This window comes from Manis pentadactyla, chromosome 7 (genome assembly GCF_030020395.1).
Source record: "Manis pentadactyla isolate mManPen7 chromosome 7, mManPen7.hap1, whole genome shotgun sequence".
NCBI classification, from domain to species: Eukaryota; Metazoa; Chordata; class Mammalia; order Pholidota; family Manidae; genus Manis; species Manis pentadactyla.
The window spans coordinates 98,486,126-98,512,259 of NC_080025.1; the positions used below are offsets into that span (position 1 = coordinate 98,486,126).

A 26,134-nucleotide genomic window follows, 5' to 3' on the forward strand; every position below is an offset into this window, starting at 1 on the left:
TAAAACATTATTATATATTAATGACTTATAATAACCATGTTAGAATAATAATAATATAATAATTATATGTTATAAGTTAATATAAGTCAAATTCAATGATTAAAAAATATTCAAGAGACTGTTTTCTGGCACTGTAATAGAAATATTACATTATCAAATAGTTAATAGTCAAATCATTAACCCATAATTGAAAAGAGGTATTAAAAATTAAGTAATAACAGAAATGAGGAAGTGCTTAACACCTTTTACTTTTGCATCCCCCCCTAAGTTCTTTTGCTCTTTGGTGTATAAGTTATAAGATGATCCTTATAATGTAAGGGTAGAAAGGGACTGTTGAAATTAGTGTTTGTATATATAGGTATTTACTGAAGGGGTAAAGCAACAAAAGAGATTTTGAGGCACCTAACTGAAAACAGTGCTCAAACCTCATTTTCTGAAGAGCTTGGCGATAACAGAACTTCTTGTGCATCAAAGAACTCTGAAAGGGAGTCAGTGATGGAAAGTCTACTTTCATTGGAAAGCTGATGCACCAGAGCTCGGTTGTCATCTCTGGAGTTTTCCTATTTAAAAACACAAAAACAAAGATGCACATATTTAGAAAGAGTCTCAAGAGAAGCAAAGTAAACAACTGATTTCTTTGCACAATACACAAGGTCACAGGCCCATGCAAACAAGTGCTCAAAGCAGTGGTCAGCAACAAAGTTGAATAGAAGCAAACTTCACACAAAGCGAAATGAAAAATGCAGGTCTCCCCAACAAGGGCACCTCACTTGCCAGCACTAACACTGCTCAGGCACAAGCAACACATCTCAGAGCAAAATAAGACTGTCCAGGTCAGTCTTTGTTACATTTAAGAGGGAAAAAAATCCAACCCTCTCTGAATCATATCCTCTTATTCTCTACCACTGCAGGATGTTTCTTTTCATCCTAAAATTCTCTCTGAATTGTAATGAATGCATGTCTTTGCATGGCTGATTCAGAGCAACACAGCTTTTTTCTGTCCCCACGCTGCCAATGTGCTGCTTTTGAGGTGTCCCTTGACAAATAGTGTGTTGTCGTCCAGAAGTGCCCCTGGTGGCAGATCATTCATTATTCATGGATGAATGAGATAAATTCTCTTTGTCCCTCTCTCTCGCCAACCACAAAGACTGCAGTAGAGTCCCCTTTCTATGCCTCTCTACAAACAACACAATGGAGTATCACGATTTTCTCATCTTGTATGGGCCTGCCATTCCCTACTTCACTAGGTCGAGACTTTTCCTTTGGGAAGGACCTAAATACTTTGGCATGTGCTTCCTATGTAACATGAAGGTAAAAATACAATTCAACTCAACAAACCGAGCAACTGCCTTGTGCTGGCCGTGAAGGGATGCAACAATGAATAAGACAAGTTCTGGTCTGAATGAGTGGGGCAGACAATGTACCCAACATTCAAGACCACGACTGTGGAATAGGAAGGGCTATGGAAGTGGAAAGGAAGGTGAGACTGATTCTCTTAGAGGGCCTTGGTTTGGGGAGGGCTTCCCAGAAGAAGATGACACCTGGACACACCTTGAGAAATGAGTTTCAGGACAAGATGATTCGATCTCTTTCAATCAGAAAAGATTGTTGCCCTGAACTTCCTGACATTTCACATTTCTCACTGGGCTGACAAAGGACCTGCTTCTGTATCATTATGTGTCTGATAAATGTATCCTGAATAACTGGGGTAATAAAAGTTAAGGCAGATTATGACTTTCCAAGAAGTTTCTAAGTTTAGGACATACTCCTCAGTCTCATAAACAAATTATACCTGAGATGGGGATGCTAAAACAGGAGGGCCACAACATATTTCAATAATTAGTAATTAGTGGTCCCTTTACAAAGTGTTGACTTCAGGAGCATATTTAAATGTGTATCCCTTCCTTTTGGATTCTTCCTACACAAAATAGCCAAGATATTTGTTGAAAGAGCCTACTCATTTTAATATTCATACAGCCTCCTGAAAAGCAGGCTGCTTCTCTGCCCTAACAGAGATCACTTTAGGATCTGTAAGTATCACAGCTGTCCCCTTCAAGGGAAAGGTCTCTTTTCTCAAAAGAGCAGACGCCATGGTGAATAACTGAGCTCCTTTAATGTGCAGTGAAACAACAGAATTGTCCTGCATCTTTGGTGTGTCAATGCCACATAAGACTCTAATGATTTATTTACTTATTCTACTCATTAATTTATTACACACTCTTGTAATCTTCCTCCTCCTAGACCAATGGGCCAGAGGTTTTCTTAGCTGATCAGCAATGAAAATAACACACCTAGCCCTAGCCCCTTCCAGTGTTCCACTCTCTCAGAAACTTATTAATACCCACTGAAAATTCAACCAGACTACAGTAGCCACAAGCACCCAGCACAGCATCTTATACACGTAGGACCTCATTTATTAAAACATCAACCTAGTCAGTTCAATTCAGTAATTTTCCCACAAATTTTTAAGATCTGAGTGGTTGTTTATTTATTTTTTACATTGAAAAAAGATAAACAGAAAAGCAAAGGTTGGGAAAACTCATAATCCTATGACACTAAAAGAACGTCTATAAGCATTTTGACATTTTTCTCCCATTCTTTTTATACATAGTTTTTCTTTTTGTTTTGAAATAATTGTAATAATATATGTGTGTATATGTATATATAAATATATAAACTTCCCCCAAACAACACTGTATCATGATTTTTTGAATAACATTTGTTCTGAAGATGAAAGTAATATGTGTTCAAATTAGAAAATACAGAAAAATGTAATTAAGTTACATTAAAAGTCTCGATCACCCAGCTGTGGCCCTTATTAACCTGTTGGTATATTTTACCTTAAAATATTTTATGTTAAAATTAAAACTATATTAAAATAATGTAAAACATTATATTAAAATACTTAATATTCATAATAAAAATATGTATATTTTTTTAAGTTTGAAAAACTGAGATCACCCCATACATAGTATTTATATTGTCTGTTCTTTCATTTAACATTATTCTGTGAACATTTCCCTAGGCTGTTAAGTTTTTTGAGACAATGAGCTTTATTTGGTAGACAATATTTTATTATATATAATAACCATTTCATTTATTGGAATAACCATAGAATAACCATTTCATTTACTGGAGATTAAGGGTCTTTCCAAATATGTAAAGATGGTGAACATGTTTGTAAATGTATCATTGCTTGCATCTCACTATTTCTTAGAATCAGTTCTCAGAAGTATAATTATTAAAAATGTTTAAGGCAAAATAGATATATACCTAATTACAGGAACAAATAAGAGAACCTCTGCTTTCTCTGCATCTTTAAGGGCATGGAATACTACAATTTAGAAAAAATGTGTGCTAATTTGTCTTAATTTTAATTTCTTCTTTAACAATTAGGATGAACATTTTTGCCTTTCTAAAAAATGAGCTATAGAGGCATTAATATGTGTCGGGGGAGGGTAGGCCAAGGAGCATGGGTCCTCCCTCAGCATTTCTTTGCACAGTTTTATGAATTTACAAGTATTAAAAAATGGAAAGTAGAAGAATAAAATCTGCATTTGATTTTTTTGGTGAATTGTGTCCTTTTTTCCATTTATCTGTTGTGGTCTTAAGTTGCTTGCTATTACTTATTAATTATTTACATATTAAAGACATTATTGCCTATTTAACATTATCTAAGTCTATCGTTTTCACTGAAAATTTTTTTCTAGTCTATTTGCATCATTTTTTCATACATACCATTTTTTTTCAAAAAAAAGTCAAATCTTGTCAACATTCTTTTGTAATTTTTTCTATTCCTTCCAAATTTAGGAAGTCGGCTCTACTCTAGCCATTTGATTACTATTTAAATCAATATTTTGCAGTTTGTGTTTCTGTATTTAACTTTAATTCACTAGTGATTCAATTTAGTGTGCAATGGAAAGATTTAAACTGCTCCCCAAATTGCTTTTGAGATATGCCAACTTTATTTACTGAATAATCCATCCCTTTCCCATTGCCTTTTGAGACTCTTCATTCATATATTTATTTATTTTATATATAAAATGGTGTTTACGCCTAGGATAGTTATTCTGTCTCATTCTCACACTATCACCGCCATATATGCACAACCAGAGCTTCTCTCTTATATTTTCTGGCTTGGCATGTCTTTCCCTCACTATTAGCACTGAGAAAATACATGCTTTGGACTCATTAGATATGGATTTAAATCCTATAACTGTCTTTTACCAGCTGTGTGCCCTGGTGGGGAGCTATTTAATGTCTCTGGGCTTTAGTTTCCTTGCCTCTAATATGAAACTACAATCACCTACCTCACAGAATTGTGGTTAGAATTTTGTGAGCAAATGCATTCAAATGCATATGGAATATAGCTATCAGACAGGCAATTGAAAGAATTAAGTTCCCTTCTTCTTCTTCTTCTTCTTCTTCTTCAGACTTTTCTGTTAAGTTCTTGCCTATTTAGTCTCTTAAGTGGACTTCAAATTTAGTAGCATGTTATCCCTCAAAGTGACTTAGCCTTTCATTTGGAATTTAAAATAATATAAGAACTAATAAGCTGGTAATATTAAATGTTCATAATCAGAAATATAAAGCAGGAGGACTTGATAGCATGCAGGAGTAATTCCTTATGGGAGAGGGGATATTTAAGAATCCAAGCAGCCAAGTCCAACTCCAAAGGTGGGAAATGTGTACAACTAAAAGGTAACAGAAGGTAAGCAAAGAAAGTGAGGTCCTAGAACCAGGGCACTGGGCTGTGCCCCCCACAGGAGCTGCCAATCCCTGACACAGGGTCTGAGGTGCCTGTGTGCTCCCTAAGAAAAATAAACTGTAGTCAAGTTTTCAGGATCTGGAGCAACTATTTCCACTCACTCTCTTATTTCCTGAAGACAACAATGGCTCTTCCCGTACTTGGAAAGTCAGCCTGAGTCACTCAGTGAAAAGCAGGATAAAACATGGAAAACAGAAGATCACAGATAGAGGAACTAGATCAGTGAGACACCTGCATCATCAATTCAAGACTCCAGAAGGCTGTCTTGGAAGGTGTGAGTTTGAAGGATGTTATCGCTTCTCCTCAAGGACAATTTACAGCATTTAAGCTTCAGGTACATTATCTGTGAGATCAGTTTAAAAACATGCATTTTAAAAGACTTGTGATTTTGGTTTCCTTTCTAGAACACAAATAGCCCCAAGTATACACACTGAACTTAAATTCATAAAACCATAAATGAAGGATCAACATGTAATTAGGCAATAATGCCACTTAAAAGGTAAGTACTGCCTGGAAACAGGCAGGAAGCCCTCCAGAATGTGACGGAGTTTGGCAGTAGACAATCCTCAGTGATGGCCAGTCATGCAGACTGGGTCCTGCTTTAGCAAACGTGCAGATTTTAGAGAGTCCATCTGTGAGCATATTTCCTTGCCCAAGCCTAAAATGGAGGTCATCACAGGTCCTAGTTAGGTTGTCAATCCTGCAAGTAACCCAGTTCCAGTGTGGGCTAAAACGACTGAAAAGATCTCTTGTTGGGGGTGAGTGTGAAGGGGAGTGTCATAGTCAACCACTGACATATGTCTCAGAAGTACTAAGAGGCCTGCAGCCACTGCAGAGAGCACATCTCCCTCATCAGAAGACAGGGCCCCCGTCAGCATGTGGCAGCACCTCTAATTCAAACGGCTGCAGATGCCGGGGCCTCACAGGCTGTGCACTGACTGCTTTCAGTCTCTCGTACTCTCATCACCTGACACACAGCTTCCCAGGAAGTGAAGATACTGTGCAAGGGTTTTGTTTTCTTTGAGGACAGGAGAAGACAAAGATAGGGTAAGATTAAACATTAGGAACTCCTCTAACAAATTTACACACATACCTTCTTCTCTATTACCTTCCTTATTTTTATTTTAAATGTACTATGCCTAAGACATTTGTTAATGAAAAACTTAATACAGCTGTGGCAAGCATATAACCATAAGAGATATCTAAAGCCAGTTTTAACCTTCACTACTTTTTTCTACTAATTTTGCAAGTACTCCACTTATATTTTTCTGAAATTTCTCAGTTTAAGCACATTCAAAGAATATTTTGAATTAACAGCCCAAGTCTTGAGAAAAGACATTTTTAACATATTATTAACTGAGACACTTTAATTGTAACACAGTATTTTTTTCCCTCAGAGGGTTCAGCTATGCTTTTTAAAAGAAAAAAAAAAACACAGGAAAAGGAGTAGGGAACAAAAGGGAGAGTGGCTCTCACAGAGGGCACAAAGGACGCTGGCAGGTAGCTTGGATGCTATAGGTCAGAGAAAGGCAGGGCTCTTCAGAGTGACAGGAGAAAATGTTTGTCTTTCTGCAGTTCCCACTCCAGTAATACCTAGTGAAAAGGATGATACTTAAGAGGAAAATGGGTAAAGAAATTCAAAGGGACAAAGAGTTCTGGGGGGAAAAGCAGTTTTTAAATGTAGTTAGCAGCATACTCAAGAAAAACATCAGACTGCATGACTCCCAGCCTCCATGGCAGTTGTGGGAACACCACTTACAAGGGGAAAACAGGGAAACAGAGTGGCTGGACAGAGGGCATCATGTGAGGGGTGGTGGTCGCAGACACATTACCAGACAAGAAGCCTTACCCACCTCTGCTAGACTGTCACCCAACTTGGCAGCTGCAGGGGGGTCGAGGAGCAGAGATGCAGCATGGATTCTGCATAAACGTTCTTTAAGATCTGTGTTTTGTGCTAGGGTCTGGAACATGTTAAAAATAGTGGGGCTCTGTTAATAAATGAATGTTTCAGAAAAGCACAGTAGTGAGGGCGCCCAAGGGGGCATTTCCTGGGCTTTTGCTTGAATGCCATCCAATGGGACATGGGCTCTGAGATGCCAAGAGGGGAAAGGATATTACTCTGCAAGTAGTGGCCCCTCCCTGGCCACATTCCCAGCAATGGAAGGAGGGGTTAGTAAAGCTCTCCTTTTGGTGGAGAAGGAAATCACAAACATGTCAGTTCTGGTTACAACTAAGGGTTTCCTGGCCCCTCCTCATCCCCAGAGAGGCCAGATCCCTCCCTACTGATCCCAAGGTCCTCTCATCTTCAAAGGTGAGGCTGGTCCCACCCTTTGTGGTTGGACGTATTTTAATGTTGTTTAATTTTCACACTAGTTAAACTGGATCTTAGAAAGTGTACTGGAAAGTAGGATTTTGTGGGATTAATTTCATTATTTTCCAATTGTTTTATTCATTCTTCATGACTAAGACATTTTATTTAAATAATGTCTTAATAGCAATAATAATTATTATTATAACTAACTTTTACTTACCTGGATAAAGGCTAAGAACCAGGGTCCTGGGGCTGGGGGGTATATGAGATGTGAGCACATGTAAACCCACACCAGACCTCTTTTATTTCTCCCTGGGCAGGTCTGATTCCCTATCCCAACCTCCCAAGTAGGAATGAATGGGCTTGAAGGTAAAGAAAGATGTTTCCTTCATGCTGACATCCTTTGTGCTCCATGACCAACTGTTCTCCAAATGATCCATCTTTGGAAAGGAACAGTCCCTGACTGTCCCCCTAGACCCTCCCAGATCAGCTCCCCAGGTGCTTTCGAACATATTCATCCTGTCTGTCTGTCTGTCTTCCTGACTCTCTTCCAGGAAGATCAGAACCTTTCTCATCTATTAGGGCCCACAGGGTCTATCTGCTGAGAGCACAGAGGGATGTAGCACTGTCTATTCCAGTGCCTAGAATTCAAACAAGGATTTTGGCTTTACTTTTTAGTATCCATGCAAGGAATGGGTTATTTAGAAATTCTCCAGCATCATTTAGGAAATACTGAACAAATGTTTCTTAATTCACACAACTACATGTATCAATCTCTTGCAAAGTAGAATAAAGTGATGAGCAATCACTTTATTCTGGCCAATATTTTGCTGGTATCTTAGCTTAAGTGGCTAGAATCTATACCAGTGGCTAGACTCTTAATATGGCCTGAAAAATGTGTTATTTTTGTAACTTCTCCTTCCTTTGTAAGCCACAGACAGAAAAAAAGGTAAATACATATCTATGCTGATAGCCCTGAGATAACTCTAAAAGTTTTATTTTTACAAAAAGTCTTCAGTTTAATCAGGAATCTAAGCCAAAAAGGAATGAAAGGATCATTCTGTTTTATGTTGAGTTTCCAAAACCCTGAACATGGATGAGAGTGAATTCCTTAGTGAAGGTAAGAACTCTGGCCTAGTGTTCCTTGGCCAAATGGGTCTCAATGGCCTCTACCAGAGGAACAGATTAACAACATGAGGCCAGACCTCCATGGGAGGAGGGCAGGAGAGAGGGAGCCCAGAATAAAAGGGACTTGGGGGAGCCCAACAGAGGCACCTTCTAGAGGCACTAAAAGCCAGCCTACTGGGAACAATAAGAAATGCTTTTACCACTACAAAATGAACTTAAAAAAACACCAACCACCTTGCTTCTCTCAAACCAAAGTAGTAACCAGTGTACAACTGATGGTCCACTACGATCCAAAAGGGGGTATTTCTTTTCTGACCTGAGAGAACCTGAGCTCCTCAAGGCAGAGACATTAAGACTCTGTATATGGAGTTAAGACTGTTATTTCAAAATGTTTTTCAAAGATAACACATTTGGAAACAAGAGAGTGAATATTCATTAAGTATTTTCCAATAACAATATATACTACTAGTAATGTATTTGCCATTAATATTACATGAAGAGCATTACTTTTTTTTTCTCAGTAACATGATGAATAGAAAACATGAATCAATATTTTCTAATTTTCTCAAAGCCTGAACTGGCTTCTGCAAACAAGACCCTAACATCTCTCTCCCCCACCTGACCCTCAACAGAAAGTTCAGTATTGCTTCAGATGGCAATTTCACACATGAGCACACTCTCTCTTTTTATAGCAGGAATTACAAAGGACAAGCAAAAAATAGGAGCAAATAAGTAAGTTATTTTAAAAGTTCTCCACCTTTTCAACAGATACAGAATAAGGAACCAAACAACATCTGCTATTCAAAACAGAGTTCTAGGACAGACACTGCATTTCAAATGGAGACCAACTGGAATCAATAAAAAAAAATGAGAGAGGGAATGACAGAACATCTTACTGAAAAACACTGGAGGCTTGACAGTGATTTCTCTGTTGTTCTGAAGAAATAATGATTATAACTCATTTCTTTGTGCCCATGGGGGGAAAAAAACTGAGTGTTTTGCACTATCAAATAAAATAAAATAACTTTCAAGTCTTTCAAAGAGTAGTAACTAGGATCAGGGCTGTACAGCAGGGAAGATAAGGATGTGAATTCAAAATTTTACTCTGCTACCTGTCATTTAGAAAGTCAATCTAATCTTGTTAAGTTTTATACACAGAAATCTCCAAACTGTCAGATTTTGTAAGCTTTAACAAACACCTGTAAGACACAAACAGACACACAACAAAAGATTTACAGAAACAGAGAACTCAAGATAAAATAGGAAGAGACCAAACAAAGTATCTAATGCTCAATAAAATACTAGCTGTTAAGATTTGGGGTAGCCTCAGTTTTGTCGTTCAGAGGAAGTAGATCTGATGAAAGTTTAGAATATGATTTGGTTAATTTGCTTGGTTTTCTCATGAATTTTCAGCACAACCATGGAAATCATTAATTTTTAATGTAACCATGGATGTTGAAAATATGAAAAATTCATGAGCCTGGACACACTGTCAGGCATCTCTGTGACACAGACATGTGACTTACAGATGGCAGGGCGAGCTTCAGACCAATGACCTGGGCAGAGGGGGAGGAGGGGACATCCTGCTCCATCAGCTGCTTCAGTTTCTCTCTCTCCGTTGATATGGTATTAAAAGCTGACCTTAAAGTGAAGTAAACTATAAAAAATATAATCGTTACAAAAAGGAATACAGGAAGAGGCATAATTAAGAACAAGACACAGAGAGAGAGATTTCTTATAAAAGAACTTAGAAAAGTAACAGCCCTTAATATTTTGAGTACAGAAAATGTACACTCTAAATTGACTTTAAAAAAACACACCTGGAATGTACAACACCAAGAGTGACCCCATTGTGAACTGTGAACTATGAGTGATAAAAATGGACTTTTGGGATTTTAACTGTGAGGAAGGTTGTGTGTAAGTGTGTGTGGAGGTGGGTGGGGGCGAGTATAAGGGAATTTTCTATACTTTCTGCTCAATTTTGCTGTGAACCTAAAACTGCTCTAAAAATAAAGTCAATTGAAGATGTAAAAATCACATATATTAGTCAATTCCAAAGCCAATATGCACTATAAAATCTCATGATTTTATGACTTATCATCAAGACATTCTAACACTTGAAATGACTACACTTCTGAATTTCAATGATCAAGATTTAGTTTTGTTTGTATCCCCCAAAGACTGGAAACGTTTGAAAACAAAGCTTACTGGTTGTCAGAGGGAAAATGGTAACAACGCGGTGGAGAAACCAGACACCACCTTCACCCAGGTGGCCAAAATTAATCACCCGTGAGTGTCGGATGGACTCTGTATGCCTCTAGGTCTGATAACCTGAAAACGACACACCATTGTTTTTGTTGTACTCTGGCTAGGGAAACACCGTCTGAATCTGACAATGAAGAAACAACAGACAACCCCAAAATGAGGACCATCTTATTTTTTTTAATTGTCCTGTAATCTTCAAAAGGGTCAGCTTCATCAAAGAGAAAGCCAGGCTGAGGAACTGTTCCCAATTAAAGGAGACTAAGGAGACATGACAACTAAATGCAGGATGTGGCCGTGGACTAGGTCCTGTACTAAAGAGAAAAGTGCTATTAAAGAGCATTATTGGGATACTTCACAACATTTGAATACCCAGAAGGTAGAATAGATGAAGTACTGTTTCAAGGCTAAATTTCTTGAATTTCATAACTGAACTGTGGTTAAGTAACAGAATATCCTAACCTTAGCAAATACATACTACACTACAAGTCATAAAACAAAACATGATGTATGACTCTGCCTCTCACATGAATAAACATTAGGAAAAATAAATGTGAAAGCAATAGCATGTACACCCAAGTACATGTGTGTGTGGAAAGAAAAAGATAAAATAAATACGGCAAAATATTTAAAATGATGAATTTGGGTAAGGTATATATGAGAGTTCATTTTATTATTCTTGCAACTTGCCTGTAAGTTTGAAATTATTTCAAAATGATGAGTACCTACCCTCCTCCTTACTAGTCTTCTAGCTGCTTGATCCTGAATTCTCCTCCTCTGAACTTAGCATTCAGCTACTCTGTTCACTTCAGTGAGCACTCTGGTACAGTGACAGCGTAGCACTCTTAGGTGCTCAGATGCTGAACTGAGGTTTTAAAAATCATTAACAAAAAATTCATCAACTCATATATTATCTCCTAGAGTTGAGGAAACTGCCATCTAAATTAATGATCATGGATATCACATTTGAGTATTATCTTTCCAATCTCTTTTATCATATTTTGTCTTAAAGGGTGGGAAGAAGGAAGAGATGGAGACATACTTCTCAAGTGGCCTAGCATATTAGTGGATACCAAGGGATTACACCTTTTTAGAGGTTTTGTTATTCAAGAGTGGCCTATTCAGCATCACATAACCTAATATGCATTACTGACTTTCCTCCTCATTTCACAGCCACAAAGAACAAATGAACTTGTTTAATACAGGTTGTTGCTGAACTTGTCTGAAGTTGTAGCATTTAGTGATGGATTTAGAACATCTCCACAAGTCACGATACAAATAAGCAATTTGTTTAAAAACATAAACACACACAACTCATGTTGTTTCTGTCGACAGAAGGCAGGCGTCAAAGTTCCACAGGTACAAAAATGTTCTAACAATGTCTATGAAACATACTTAGCTTTAAATCAAACGTACTTTGATTTAAATGCCTCAATTGAGTAAAATAATGAGCAGCACAACAGAGTGACTAAGAGTGTCTGCTCCAAACCAGCCCTGGATTCTTCCCAGCTCCATCGCTGACTCACTGCATGACTTTGGGTAAGTATATGATGACCTGAACTCCAGTTTCCTCATTTGTAAATGGGGATAATAGTAACATCTACTTTATAAGATCATTATGGGGATAAAATTAAGATAATGCAGGCAAAGCACTTAACCTAATGCATGGCATATAATATTACTGCAGTAATAATAGTGATGGTGACGAAAAAGACACATGAGGATGAAAGTGGTGGTGACTGCTTTCAGTCATATTTCAAGAGAAATATGCGCAGCAGTTTTCAGAGGTATTTTAGTGTCTTGCCAGGACAATGCTTATAAAATATTGCATGCAAGGCAGAGGCTCTTAAGAATTAGAGATGGACCAGAATCTATTGATGAGAACTAAAGCAGCCTCAGCTGTGGAGCAACAATCCCCACAGTTAACTCACTGAACTTTCTGCTCTATTATTAGATAGATACCCCACTCTACCTTTCCAACTGCACCTATACGTACGCCCATCTGAGTCGCTGTGGGAATATTTACTCACATTGTGTGTGTGTGTGTTTAAAATTTCCTTAGTTTATTATTACAACTCATTTTTTTAAATTGAGGTATAAATGATATTAATATTGTATTCGTTTCAGGTGTATAACATAATGATTTAATATTTGTGTACACTGCCATGTGATACCACAATAAGTCTAGTTAACATCTGTCACCACACATAGTTACAAAAAAAATTGTTTTTCACTGTCATGTTTACTACTTTAAATTGAATAAATGTGGTACTCAGCTGGCTGCCACTATACCAAATCAATTTCTCTGGCTTTCAGATGGCCTGCAGTAAAACAAGGCATTCAACCAAACTAGAAAATTCTTATTAAAAATTCTCAATTGGAAGAATATACATTATTTGGTTCAAATGTATAGCTGACAAGACTGTGGTAGACATAAAATAAGGAGAAAGAAACTCATACAGTCATTATATTTAATTTTTTAAGGTAAAAAAGTACTTTTCAAACCACCTTACAGGGGGACTCAGAAGTCCCTTAAATTTCTACACACTATATTTCTTAAATGACTGTTTAGGCCCAATTAAAGGACATTAAAAATAGTTATACACAGCTCCACATCACAAATTATCAGAGAAATACAAATTAAAACCACAATGAGATATCACCTCATACCAGTTAGGATGGCCAACATCCAAAAGACAAACAACAACAAATGCTGGTTAGGATGCTGAGAAAGGGGAACCCTCCTACACAGCTGATGGGAATGTAAATTAGTTCAACCATTGTGGAAAAACTAAAAATAGAAATACCATTTGACCCAGGAATTCCACTTTTAGGAATTTACCCAAAGAAAACAAGATCCCTGAGTCAAAAAGACATATGCACCCCTATGTTTATCACAGTGCTATTTACAACAGCCAAGATATGGAAGTAACCTAAGTGTCCATCAGCAGATGAATGGATAAAGAAGATGTGGTACATATACACAATGGAATATTATTCAGCCATAAGAAGAAAACAAATCCTACCATTTGCAACAATATGGAGGGAGCTAAAGGGTATTATGCTCAGTGAAATAAGCCAGGTAGAGAAAGACAAGTAGCAAATGATTTCAGTCATTTGTGGAGAATAACAATGAAGCAAAATTGAAGAAACAAAACAGCAGCAGACTCACAGACTCCAAGAAGGCACTAGTGGTTATCAAAGGGAAGGGGCTGGGGAGGGTGACTGGGGAGGGAGGGAGAAGGGGATTAAGGGGCTTTATAATTGGTACACATAATGTAGCGGGGGGCATGGGGAAGGCAGTTTAGCAGAAAGAAGACAAGTAATGACTCTATAGCATCTTACTACGCTGATGGATAGTGACTGGAATGGGGTGTGGAGGGGGGGACTTGATAATATGGGTGAATGTTGTAACCACAATGTTGCTCATGTGAAACCTTCATAAAATTGTATATCAATGATACCTTAATAAAACAAAATAGTTATACACAGAGTAACGATTATAGGCTGGTCGTGGAAGATAATACTTGTACTAATTGTTAAAGACACAGGATCTCAGAGGTCAGGAATATTCTCTGTGACATAAGTGTTTTCACTATAATTTCTAAAATGATGGTAGAGAAAAAGAAAAAGCTTTAAAAAAATAAAAAAACCAAATATCACATCTGTGGATATCTGATAATAAACAAAACCACACAGAAAGTCTTCCATGCTCAGTTACAAAAAACAAAAAAAAAAACCCTAAAGATGGCTAAGGCCAGCAACCACATAGAACAACCAACTCCTCTCCATCTTCAAATTTCCTGGCCAAAGGATCTCAGGGCCCATGCTTCTCAAGAGCATTTACTTTTTCCTAAAGTGGTCCACTCTGTCTTTAGACTCTTCCGGAGGTAAGAAAATCCTTCCTGTTCCTTAGTCAACTTTTCCCTCAGTGTCTCCCCACTGGCAAACAGAACTGCCTCCACTTTCATGGGGGTGTTCAATTATGGCATGCCTGTTTACTCATGTGCTTCCCCAGACTGTCGTTAGCCTTTTTCAGACCCCTTCACTGTCCGAATAAAGGGGGTCACAGGTTGAGCTTTTGACGGAATGGAACACCATAAGCATCATACAATTGACTCTTGATGGTCACTACCTTTCGCATTTCTACAGGCTTCCATGCTGTTTTATCGAGTTAAATGGTAACAACACAGACAGCATGTTTAGATAGGTGGTACTGAAGGACACCTGTACCCCATCTGAGCTCTACTGTTCAATATGCTCCTTCTCTAACAGTTTCTCAGTATCACAAAAGAATAAGGTCTTGAGGAAGACAGTTAGGAATTCACAGACACCACCTCTACCAAGGCAGTGCGGTATAAGGGAAAGACATTTTGTAATAAGGCAAATGTGAACTGAAATCCTACCTCTATCATTTAGTTGCTGTTTAGATTTTAGACAAACCCTTCATTTCCACATTTGTATATATGTGGATAATACCCACATCTCGAGTGCTTTAAGAAAAGAGTGAGAAAACACAGTATCATATAGCACCCAATCCACAGCAGGAATCGCTATTTTTCTTTCTCGCTTTTTAATAAAAACCAACTTTTGGTCAATTTTCTTTAAAATGTTAATATACCTAAAATATCTGTGGTAGTTTGAGTTCCTGTAATCTGTTTCCTTTAACTCAAATCTCACAGGATATCCATGATTGTAAAATACTTTCTAACCCATATTCTATCCAAACAATGCTTCAGTTTAGACACATAAGGCAGTTCAATTAAATGGTCCTACTTATTTACTGATAAGTTACATAAACACAGTTGCCCTGCAATTGTATGCTGAATTCTAAATTATGTTTGATTAAATGATCTGGCTTTTCGTTAAGTCATATGTATCTCTTAGCTTTCAATCTACAAAAGTGGTATCATTGTGACATACTTGACTTTTTATTAAATGCTTCCATAAGCTCAAAACAGTTCAGAAAATGACCACTTAACAATTAAAATTCAACATGGGAAAATAATTCAGGATAGAAAGAATACCAAATAATGGAATATAGTTTAATTTTGTTCTACTTAAAAAATTTTTTTCTATTGTAATATGTACAATAGAATGCACAGATCTTAGTATCTGTGTATATGTAAATGTATAAAATACATTTAAAAATACAGCTCGATGAATTTTGACATATATATATATATATACATTTATTTAACTATTGCCCAGATCAAGATACCAACATTTTCATTAATTATTTTCCAACCTCACCTATTTCACCCACCTCCCTGCCTGCCCCAGCTATGGCAACCACCAGTCTGTTCTCTGTGTTTATGAGTCTATTTCAGTTTTGCTTATTTGTTTTTTAGATTTCACATATAAGTGAAATCATAAGGTATTTGTCTTCCTCTGTCTGACTTATTTCACTTAACATAATACCCTCTAGGTCCACCCATGTTGCTGCAAATGGATTTCTTCTTTTCATGGATGAATAATATTCTATTGTGTATATGCTGAATAATATTCTGTGGGTAAAATTGTAACATTTCCAGAATATCTCCCCTGGCTTTGGTGCATTTGCATATCCTCAGGGGTGGAGAGAAATTCATCTCCATGTCAACAGGTAATTACCTGGGCAGCTGAGGGGGTGTCTGAACCTGAGAGGTTAAGGGGAGGGGCTGGCTTGCTTGCTTGCTTGCTTCTTCCAGAGCAGAGGAGAGAGACGGCCCTGGACTGAAGTTGGTAAGCAATAAACGGGTTTTAAACTTCCTCTCTTTGACTGATTTCGGTTTTTAGAGGTATTTTGCCCCGGTATTTCCTCTCCTCAGACTTACATCTGGTGGAAGTCAGTAGGACGCCTCTGAACCCGAAATCTGTCATAATGGGTGCAACCTTTGGGAAGGCTGCTCCTGTGGATGGTGGGGAGGCCCCAGTGGATGTGCAGCAGCAGAGGGTGCTGCTTCACCTGTTACTATTCCTTCAGCTATGGGGCTTCCAATTTGGGAACCCCTAGTGGGGAATTGGTCTAGGGTAAAGTACCTCCTAGAGGGGTGAGGCCTTCCCCAGAACTGGGGATGGTGGAAACACCAGAAGCTGCAGAATGAGCCCTCTGTGAGTTGGAAGACTGCTTGGAGAACTTGGGGGCAGTGTAGCAGCTGACAGTGTAGGGTCTCTTTTCATCAAGATAGTGAAAAAGGTTATACAGGAGAAAGAGAGGATTATCAAGAGGGTTAGCGAGGAGAGAGAGAGACTTAGGCGGGAGAAAGACACACTTCAGCCTCACTCGGAGGAGCTGGGCAATAACCTATGGGATGCTGTTAAAGAAGAGAAACAGTTACTGAAAAAGCAGGTTATGCTCCTAGAAGATTCCTTAGCAGCGGAGAGAGGGGAGACAGCAGGAAAAGCCACATTACAGGAGGCTGTGGGGGACGGGGAGGAAAGAGTAGTGCCTCACCCCCAGAAATGGTGGAGGAGGAGCTGTTGGTGGAGGAGCCCGAGGGAGAACAGGAGGCGGTGGGGCCATTGGCAGATCTGCTACCCAGGCCACAGCCAGACATACCATCTTCTCCTGTTTTAAAGGCCCATGCAGCTGTAATTAAGACAATAAAAACGGAACAACCATGGGCTCCTAAGGGGGAGGAGCAGCCTCCTCCCCAGGTTGTGGAGCACTCCATGCTCCACCCCATACCCAGGACGAGCTTGTGGACATGAACATCCAGTATAGGCAGAGGCCATCAGAATCTCTGCCTACATGGCTTTTATGTCTCTGGGATATGGGGGTGGAAAGCGGGTGGAAAGCATTGTTATGTCGGGTATTGAGATGAGTAGAATAGCTTCCCTGACGACTCACCCTTCCCTCCAGCAGTGGTTGCAAAGTGTCTGTCACACCTCAGGGAATCAGACACTCTTGGAATGGCTGACAGCTGCCATCAGCATAGTTTGGCCTAATCAGGGTGATTTACCATATTTTCCCAGTAGTTAGAAAACTTATTCAGAGCTCTAACAGGTACTGCAAGAATTGGATATGAAAAATATCATCTATAATATGGACCTTAGAAAACTTACTCAGAGCTCTAACTGGTACTGTGGGAAATGGATATGAAAAATATTATCTATAATACGAACCCCCAGGACCCTGATGAGAGGTGGTGTTCACTATAGGAATGAGAAATCTGGTGCTGCACACAGCTCCCACATCTCTCTTTGGGTCCCTAGTGAATACTCTTGCCCCCCACGTACGGCAACCCGTAAGTGAGGCTACTTGTACTTTAGCAGATCTGGGGAAGATTGAAACAATAAGGGCACGGAGAGAACAGCACCAAGGTTCAGGGACCTGGTTTGTCTGTGAAATTCTTGGGGGTTGTCTGGTTGGGTAAAATTAAAGTTGTTCCTGAAGCCGTTACAGACAACGTCCAGGCTTTCCCCATCCCTACCACTGTGGCAGTACTACAAGAGTTTTTTAGGTCTTTTGGGCAACTGCAGTTGGCACAAATTCTGAAGGCCTTATACCGGTTGGTACGAAAGGGCATCAGGTGGGACTGGGATGAGACATGTGCAGCTGCTTTTACTGTTGCCAGGCAGGCAGTCAAGGCCATACAGGCCTTGAACAGAATGGACTCAACAAGGGCCTGTGAACTAGATGTTCATGTAACCAAAGATGGTTATGGATGGGGTCTTTGGCAGCAGCTTGAACGGACATGCCAACCTATTGGATTTTGGTCACAACTATGGAAAGGAGCAGAGGTCTGGTACACCTTGATAAAGAAGCAACTGGCTGCTGTGTATCACGCCTTGCTGGCTACGAAGCCCATTGCTGGAACAGCTCTGACCAAGGTAATAACCACCTATCCCATTGTGGGGTGGATGCGAGACTGGATCCAAAGGCCATGGAGTGGCTTGGCACAGACACCTACACTGGCCAAATGGGGCACATATTTACAGCAGTGCAGCACCCTCTCTACTAGCCCCTTAAGTGGAGAGCTCCAGTGCTTTTTGGGGCCAGTGACCTATACCAGTGGAAAGCAGGAAGAACTTGCTTTTGAGCCATTGGTAGCAGAGACTCCTTATCAGGAGGGAAAAGCCCCTATACCTGAAGACGCTTGGTATACAGATGGCTCCAGTCATGGGCAGCCCCCAAAGTGGAGGGCTGTGGCTTCCCATCCTAAGACTGAGACAGTATGAATGGAGGATGGAGAGGGGAAGAGCAGTCAGTGGGATGAGCTATGGGCAGTATGGCTCGTGATCACCCAGGAGCCTTCCCCCATAGTTGTCTGTACTGACAGCTGGGCTGTCTATCAGGGCTTGACCCTGTGGCTACTGACATGATATCATGCCAACTGGATGGTTGGTCATCGGCCCCTTTGGGGGCAAGAGTTATGGCAAGACTTATGGGCCTCTGGTCAAACTAAGACTTTCACTGTATATCATGTGACTGGCCATTTGCCTTTGGCATCCCCAGAGAATGATGAAGCAGACACATTGGCCCAGGTGTGCCGGCTAGAAGGAAAGCCTGCCTCTGATGTGGCCCAGTGGCTACATCAGCATTTGTTGCATTTGGGGCAAAAGACAATGTGGGCTGTAGCCTGTCAGTGAGGCTTGCCATCGACCTTTGAAGAAGTCAGCAGAGCCTGGAAGGAGCACCTTGTGTGCTCTAAGAGAGACTTACACCAAGTCCAACAGCAACATGGGACAATAGTAAGGGGGCCAACACTCCTTGTCAGGTAGCAAATAGACTATATTGGGCCTCTGCCCATATCAGAAGGATATCAGTGTGCCATGACTTGTGTGGACAAAGCTACTGTACTACTGGTTGCTTTTCCTGCACATGGTGCAGATCAGCAAACCACCAAGAGGGGCCTGGAGCATCTCTTTGTAGCCTATGGCCAGCCACAGGTGATTGACAGCGATCAAGGCACCCACTTTACTGGACATGCGTTGCAACAATGGGTGCAGCAATTGGGAATAAAGTGGGAATTTCATGTACCATATAATCCTACTGGGACAGGCATGATAGAGAGGTACAACAGTTTGTTGAAATCTGGCCTGAAGTCGGACACCAGTAGTCTATGGGGTTGGTCAGTTCGGCTATGGACAGTGCTGTGGCATTTGAATGAGAAGCCGCGTAAAGGAGCTTTGAGCCCTGTGGATATGCTCACACACCTTGCTGCCTCTCCTATACAATTGTACGTCCAAACCAAAGAAGAGTTATTGAAGCCAGGATATGGCCAGCAGAGCAACATACTGCTGCCAGCTCCTAGTGCATTAAGCCCTGGAGACCCTGTTGACTGGATCTGGCCCTGGATATTTCAACACGTGGACCAGTGATGGCTGGCCCTTCTGGCACCTTTGGGGAAAGGCCTGCAAGCTGGTCTCATGTGTATTCCTGGAGTAAAAGCTGAATGGCCACCAGAGGTCACGGTAGTGTACCCAAAACATCCAGGAGGTAAGAGCATCTTGCGAGGAAGTTTTGTTTTATCTTTATGGCCAGTGCATGTACCTCCCATAGCCCTGTATATTGACCAATTTGTAACTCCCACAGGGAGGGGAGTGAAAGTCTGGTATACTAGACCAGGATGAGATCCCATTCCTGCCACTGTTTTATCACAAGACCACTCTCTTGCATGTATCCTACCTGATGGACAAGATTTGCCTATGCTGGTATAATTAAAACGTGTATCTTACTGCCCTTAAGGTTATTTTCTCCTACAGTCCTTGTGGCCTGAATGCGCCCCCTGGCTGCAGCTGCCACATGATGATTGCTCTGAACCCTCAGCTACTGCCTGCCTATGGAATGGACGAGCTATGGACTTAATCTGCATTAAGACTTTGAATCTAGCTGAATCCTCTGGCTTGAGGATTGCCATGATTTTATTGCTGTTGCTATTATGTCATTAGTCTGGTCACAATGCTCCAGTTTTCTCACCCAGGAACCATTGCAGAAGAAGGGGAAACTGAGCAGATTGTAAGGTGAGATTTCTGGAGGGGTGGCCCGTGGGTAAAATTGTAGCATTTCCAGAATATCTCAGGTGACTTTGGCGCCTTTGCATAACCTCAGGGGTGGAGAGAAGTTCATCTCCATGGCAATGGTAATTACCTGGGCAACCGAGGGCATGTCTGAACCTGAGAAGTTAAGGGGAGGAGCTGGCTTCCTTGCTTGCTTCTTCCTGAGCAGGGGAGAGAGATGGCACTAGACTGCAGTTTGTAAGTAATAAATGGGTTTTAAACTTTATTTCTCCCTTTGACTAATTTCGGTTTTTAGAGGTATTTTGCCCCAGGATTTCCTCTCCCTGGACTTACATATTCTATTGTGTATATGTACCACGTCTTCTTTATCCATTTATCTGTTGATGGCATAAAGGTTGTTTCCATATATTTGCTTTTGTAAATAATATTGCAATAAATGTAGAAATGCATGTACATTTTCAAATTAGTGATTTTGTTGTTTTTGGGTAAATTCCCAGTAGAATCTTGGGTCATACGGGATTTCTATTTTTAGTTTTTTGAGAAACCTCCAATACTTTCGTCCATAGTGGCTGCACCAGTTTGCAATCCCACCAGCAGTGTACAAGGAAGGGTTCCCTTTTCTCCACATCCTCACCAACTTTTTATTTCTTGTCTTGTTGATATTAACCATTCTGACTGGTGTGACGTGATATTTCACTATGGTTTTGATTTGTACTTCCTAATGATAATTGATGCTGACCCTCTCTCTATTCAAGTGTCTGTTTCCCATCTGTATGTCTTTGGAAAAATGTCTATTCAGGACTTCTGCCCACTTTTTCATCAGACTATTTGGGGATATTTTGGTGTTGACTTAAATGGGTTCTTTATATTTTTTGGATATTAGCCCCTTATCAGGTATATTATTTGCAAATATATCTTCCATACAGCAGATTGCTGGTTTTGTTGATGGTTTCCTTTGCTGTGCAGAAGCTTTTTAGTTTGATGTAGTAATTTTGTTTTGTTTTTAACCTTTACATTTATAAATGAGGATTTCCCTCACTGAAAATACCTACAGGACGTGGCAGCACAACCATCATGAAACCTCATTTTTTTTTCTTTCCAAGGTAGAACATTTCATTTGGAGCACCTTGTCTCTGGTCTTACCCTATTTCTTGCTCTCTCACCCTAAAACTGCTCTCTATATTCAACTCATTTCTGTTTCTGCTACAAAATAGAACACTCATAAAATCTGCTTGTAACAATGAGCAGCAGTATGAATTCCTTCTACTCAGTACAAAATAATAAATCATAGAAACTAATTACAGAATTTGAGACTCAAGAGAATCAGAATTACTTTAGGACATTTAACAGAAGAGGCAACTCAAGCCCAGATAAGCTAACTGATGAAATCAAAATTCCATAGTCAGTAACAGAAGTGGCCTGGAATGCCTGTCTTCTGATTCAGTCAACAGAGAGGGTTAGCTCTCCAAAAATGTTTATTATTTGCAAGTTTCCTGTAGTACGTTTCTCAGGAAAGTTAGTTCCAAGGTATTAATAGCTATTGGGGAAGAGGAAGAAAGTTTCCCAAATAACAGTGAAAATCTCTGAGTTAAAGCTAATAGACTTTTCTTCAGGACTTCTCAGGGTCTTTAATATTTCCTGTTTCTTTTGTATATACAAGAGCACCACAGTCAGCAGTGTTTTCCAAATATAATTAATCATGGAATTCTTTTGCTTTTTAAAGCATTTTTTGGGTAAAGTGTTCCATGAAATACATTTTGGGAAATGTAATGGCTGATTTGTGCAATGTAAATTACTTAAAAACTTCTAAGTTTTAGTACATTTTGCATCTCTGTTTGCTTACATGTGTGTCAACATACACACAAAGCCAGACACATGAACCAATGAGAATTATTTCAATGATATGCTATAAAAATCAAATATACAATCTATAATAAATAAGAACTTTTTCTACTATGATGGGTATATATTGGTTGTCTACCATATGTTCTAACTTCTACAAAAAAACAGAGAATTTTGATTCATTAAACACACTGCAGAAAAAGTAGATAATAAAGACTATCTTACAGTATCAGTGGAATTCCTGCTTTGGTTCACTTGTTCCAAAATCACAGTCAGTAAATCAGTGATACAGTCAGAGTACAATAAGAACTATCAGCAACAAAATCAAGCTTACACATGAAGAAAGGTCAAGCTGCTTCAAGTTTGAATGTATGGAAGTAAGAAGGCATGCAAGGTCACGGGACTTAGGGCAAACCTGAGAACTGTCTTTATTTCATCAGGCTCTGATTTACAGCCTGTGTAAAAGGAACTCCCAGAGATCCTTCAGTCTCTGCAAGCATACTTTAAGCCACAGGAATGAAACATAGCTTGTTAGGCTCCTGTGGCATTCTTTGTCTGTAAGTCCAAGGGGCACAGGCTGTTGCTGAGGAAGAGCACCTGGATCTTTCTGGAAACACATACTCTGACCTAGTCTAGGTATGTGGCAGCTCTGCAGCCAGCTGTCTTCAACAAAGCCTGAAAAAAACCCACCTATCTGAGGCCCATTATAGACTTTCACAAGGTTGAGCCCTCTGCAGGGGAGGGATGGGATCAATGGATCAGCCTAATATGGCAACCTCTGTCCTGCTGAGGAAGCGGCGTGTGCAATGGAGATGCCATTCAGGTATTTTCCTTCTGCAGGGAGGCATGAGCTTCTCATTTTTAAAAAGACAGTTCATATTACTAAAAAACAATGGTGTTTTACTGGAATTTCCTCCCATAAAATGCAATGCCCTAATTACAACTGCTCCTTGAATATTCGAGAACACATGAGGGGTGGGGGGGTGGGAAGAGCTTTGAAGGGATGGGGCGGGTAATTCCTCCCATTTTACAGATGGGAGTAACAGTAATGTGGACAAGAGTTTGAGGTGGGAATTTGTAATGAGCATGAAATTGTTTCCTCATAACCAACATGTGTTAGGTTTGTAGGGTCTGAGAAAAGAGACTGAAAGAATCAATAATGTGAAGGATGAAAATCACAGGGCTAGGAGAAAAAGGAAATAGAGGGTATATCTTCCCTCCTCCCATTTCAAGCACTGCCCTCTCGTTTAGCAATTTTAAACCCATTTTCTCCTTTAAAAAAAATGATAGATGTATGACTTTTTTTAAAGATAAGCAGAAAGAAGATAATAAGTTCTGTAACTGCAGTCTTGGTCATTAAAATGCCAGTATATATCCGTTCAGACTTTTTAGTGTGCCTATATATGCCAGATTTATGTAGTTTATTTTTTCCATAAAAGTGGGATCACACCAACATTTTATGACCTTTATTTTTACTCAATGATATGTTCTGAATATCTTTATATAACTCTGGCCACCCCACCTGTAAAGGCAGTGAGACAGCCAGTGAGGACCACAGACTCTGGGGGCAGGCAGGGTAGGAGTCAAGTCTCAGGTTTTCTATCTGTGCAGTGGTGACTACAGTAATACCTCCTCCATAGGTTGCAGCTAGACTGAAATGAAATAGTGCATGTAAAGTGCTTAGCCTGGTGCATATGTGATACAACAGCTATGTGCTAACATAAGGTAGCCATTTACATTACTGTGGCTATTGAGTATTCTGTTATATCATTATACTACATTTTTCAAAACTCCAATCCTCCTATTGCTGAGCATTAGGTTATTTCTAATTTTTTTAAGTTTATTTTTAAATCATAAGTTCACAGAAAGTTGCAAAAACAATACAAAGAAGTACTGGGAACCCTGTATCCAGTTCCCCCAGTGGTAGCATGTTACATAACTACAGTAGTACAATATCAAAACCAGGAAATTGATACTGGCATAATCTACAGCTCTTATTCAGACTTCACTAGTTTATTATAGTACAGTATCAAAACCAGGAAATTGATACTGGCATAATCTACAGCTCTTATTCAGACTTCACTAATTTTCCATTCTCTCATTTGTGTATATGGGTATAAGTACAGGTCAATAATGCACTTTTATCATGTGTAGATTCATGGAACCACTATCACAATCAGGATACAGAACTTTCTATCTTCACCTAGATCCCTCTTGCTACCCCTCTATAATCACATCAATATTCATCCTCTTTCCCTCATTCCTGTCCCTAACCCCTGTCAACCACTGATCTCTTCTCTATCTCTATAATTGTATTGCTTCAAGTGTTCCTAAGTGGAATCATATAATAGGCAAATTTTTGAGATTGACTATTTTCACTCAGCATAATGCCCTAGAGATCCATCCAAGTTGCTGTGTGTATCTGTAATTTGTTATTTTTTACTGCTGAACTATATTCTGTTGCATGGATGCCTCACAGTTTGCTTAATTATGCATCTGTTGAAGGACTTTTGGGTTATTCCAGTCTTTGGCTAATACAAATAAACCTGCTCTGAACAATTCTGTATAAGTTTCTGTGTGGACTTAAGTCTACATTTCTTTGGGATAAATGCCCAGGAATGTGAACATTTGGCTGCATGGTAAGTACATGGTTAGTTTTATATAAAACTAGTAAATTATTGTCGCGAATGGCTGTGCCATCTTGCATTACCACCAGCAATGTATGAGACACCGATTTTCTGTATCCTCACCAGCATTTGGTACTATAAAAATTTTTTAAGTTATTTTAGTAGGATACAGTAACATCTCATCATGGCTTTAATCTGCATTTCCTCAGTGGATTATGATGCTGAACATCTATTTCTAATTTTTGATAAGATAAACATGCTACAATGGATATCTTTATTAGGATAAATTTTAAATTAATGCCCACGAATGAGTTCTTCAAAGTGGAATTGCTGGATATATAGATTTTTTTAAAGTTGAAATATCATGTCATATTGCCCTCCAGAAAAGTGCCAATTTACATTTCTATCAGCAGTATATTAATTTTTCAGCTTTTAAAGTATACTTAATGCTCTCAATATCTCCCCTAAGGGGTTCAAAGGAAACATCTTGCCAATATACTCCATACTAGCAGAGAAATAAAATAAAAATCAGGCTGTCCAAAATCCTAGTAGAACAGAAAATGAACCAACGAAGATTCTCTCTCCAAGGCCATCCCACATTCCAACATGCTTTTAACATTTTCATCAAACACATTAGGAAGAAAGAAAACTCACTTACCTTTATGGGCAATATGACAAAGATCTTCTTGCATTTTAGAAAACTCTGATGAGGTTTCAGAGCCATCTGAATAATTTTTCTCTTCTCCAAAATCTAGTGTTGACAAATTAGGATTGGAGGCATGCAGTCTTACTGGGCCAGAAAAAGGTTTAGGAACCTGAAGTGTTATCAAAAGGAAATATTTCTTTTTAGATACAAGTTGCTTAGACTATTTATTTGTTTCTAAGATTGGGAAGTAGTAAGAGAAGAATACTTTATAGGAAAGTCTTTCTACTGAGTGATAAGAAAAATAAGTGAAAACTCAGGAAAGCACTTTCTACAGCAACTCGCCCTGGCTTCTCACAAAATAAAAATGGGTGAGAAATCACATATTCTTTTGGAAAAGATAGAAGCATTAAGCTATAGGTTGAAAATGATAGCTAAAGGTGCCAGTCTCTTTCTCCTTTATACTCAATTTCTTTCTCCTGGCAATAATCACCAGTATGTAGATTGTTAATAGTGGATAGTTTTTAAAAATATTTTCTTTATTTGCACCTATGCTTCTACAAAATGAACTAACTTCTCACATGTTTGTATGTAAATCAGTCTTTACT

General features: G+C 39.2%; 1 protein-coding gene across 5 annotated transcripts in view; it reads right to left on the reverse strand.

Annotated features, from left to right (window-relative positions):
- The window catches only part of OSBPL3 (oxysterol binding protein like 3), a 200,758-nt gene that overhangs the window by 31,641 nt on the left and 142,983 nt on the right, over positions 1-26,134 (reverse strand). For 4 of the 5 annotated variants that reach the window (XM_036877960.2, XM_036877951.2, XM_057504594.1 and 1 more), the window contains 3 exons: positions 25,542-25,698; positions 9,734-9,864; positions 426-560 (listed from right to left, as the gene is read on the reverse strand). In XM_036877960.2, the coding sequence (XP_036733855.2) occupies positions 426-560; positions 9,734-9,864; positions 25,542-25,698 (423 nt within the window). Of the gene's footprint in view, positions 1-425; positions 561-6,621; positions 6,730-9,733; positions 9,865-25,541; positions 25,699-26,134 lie in introns of all 5 variants that reach the window. The other variant, XM_057504595.1, reaches the window with a different exon arrangement.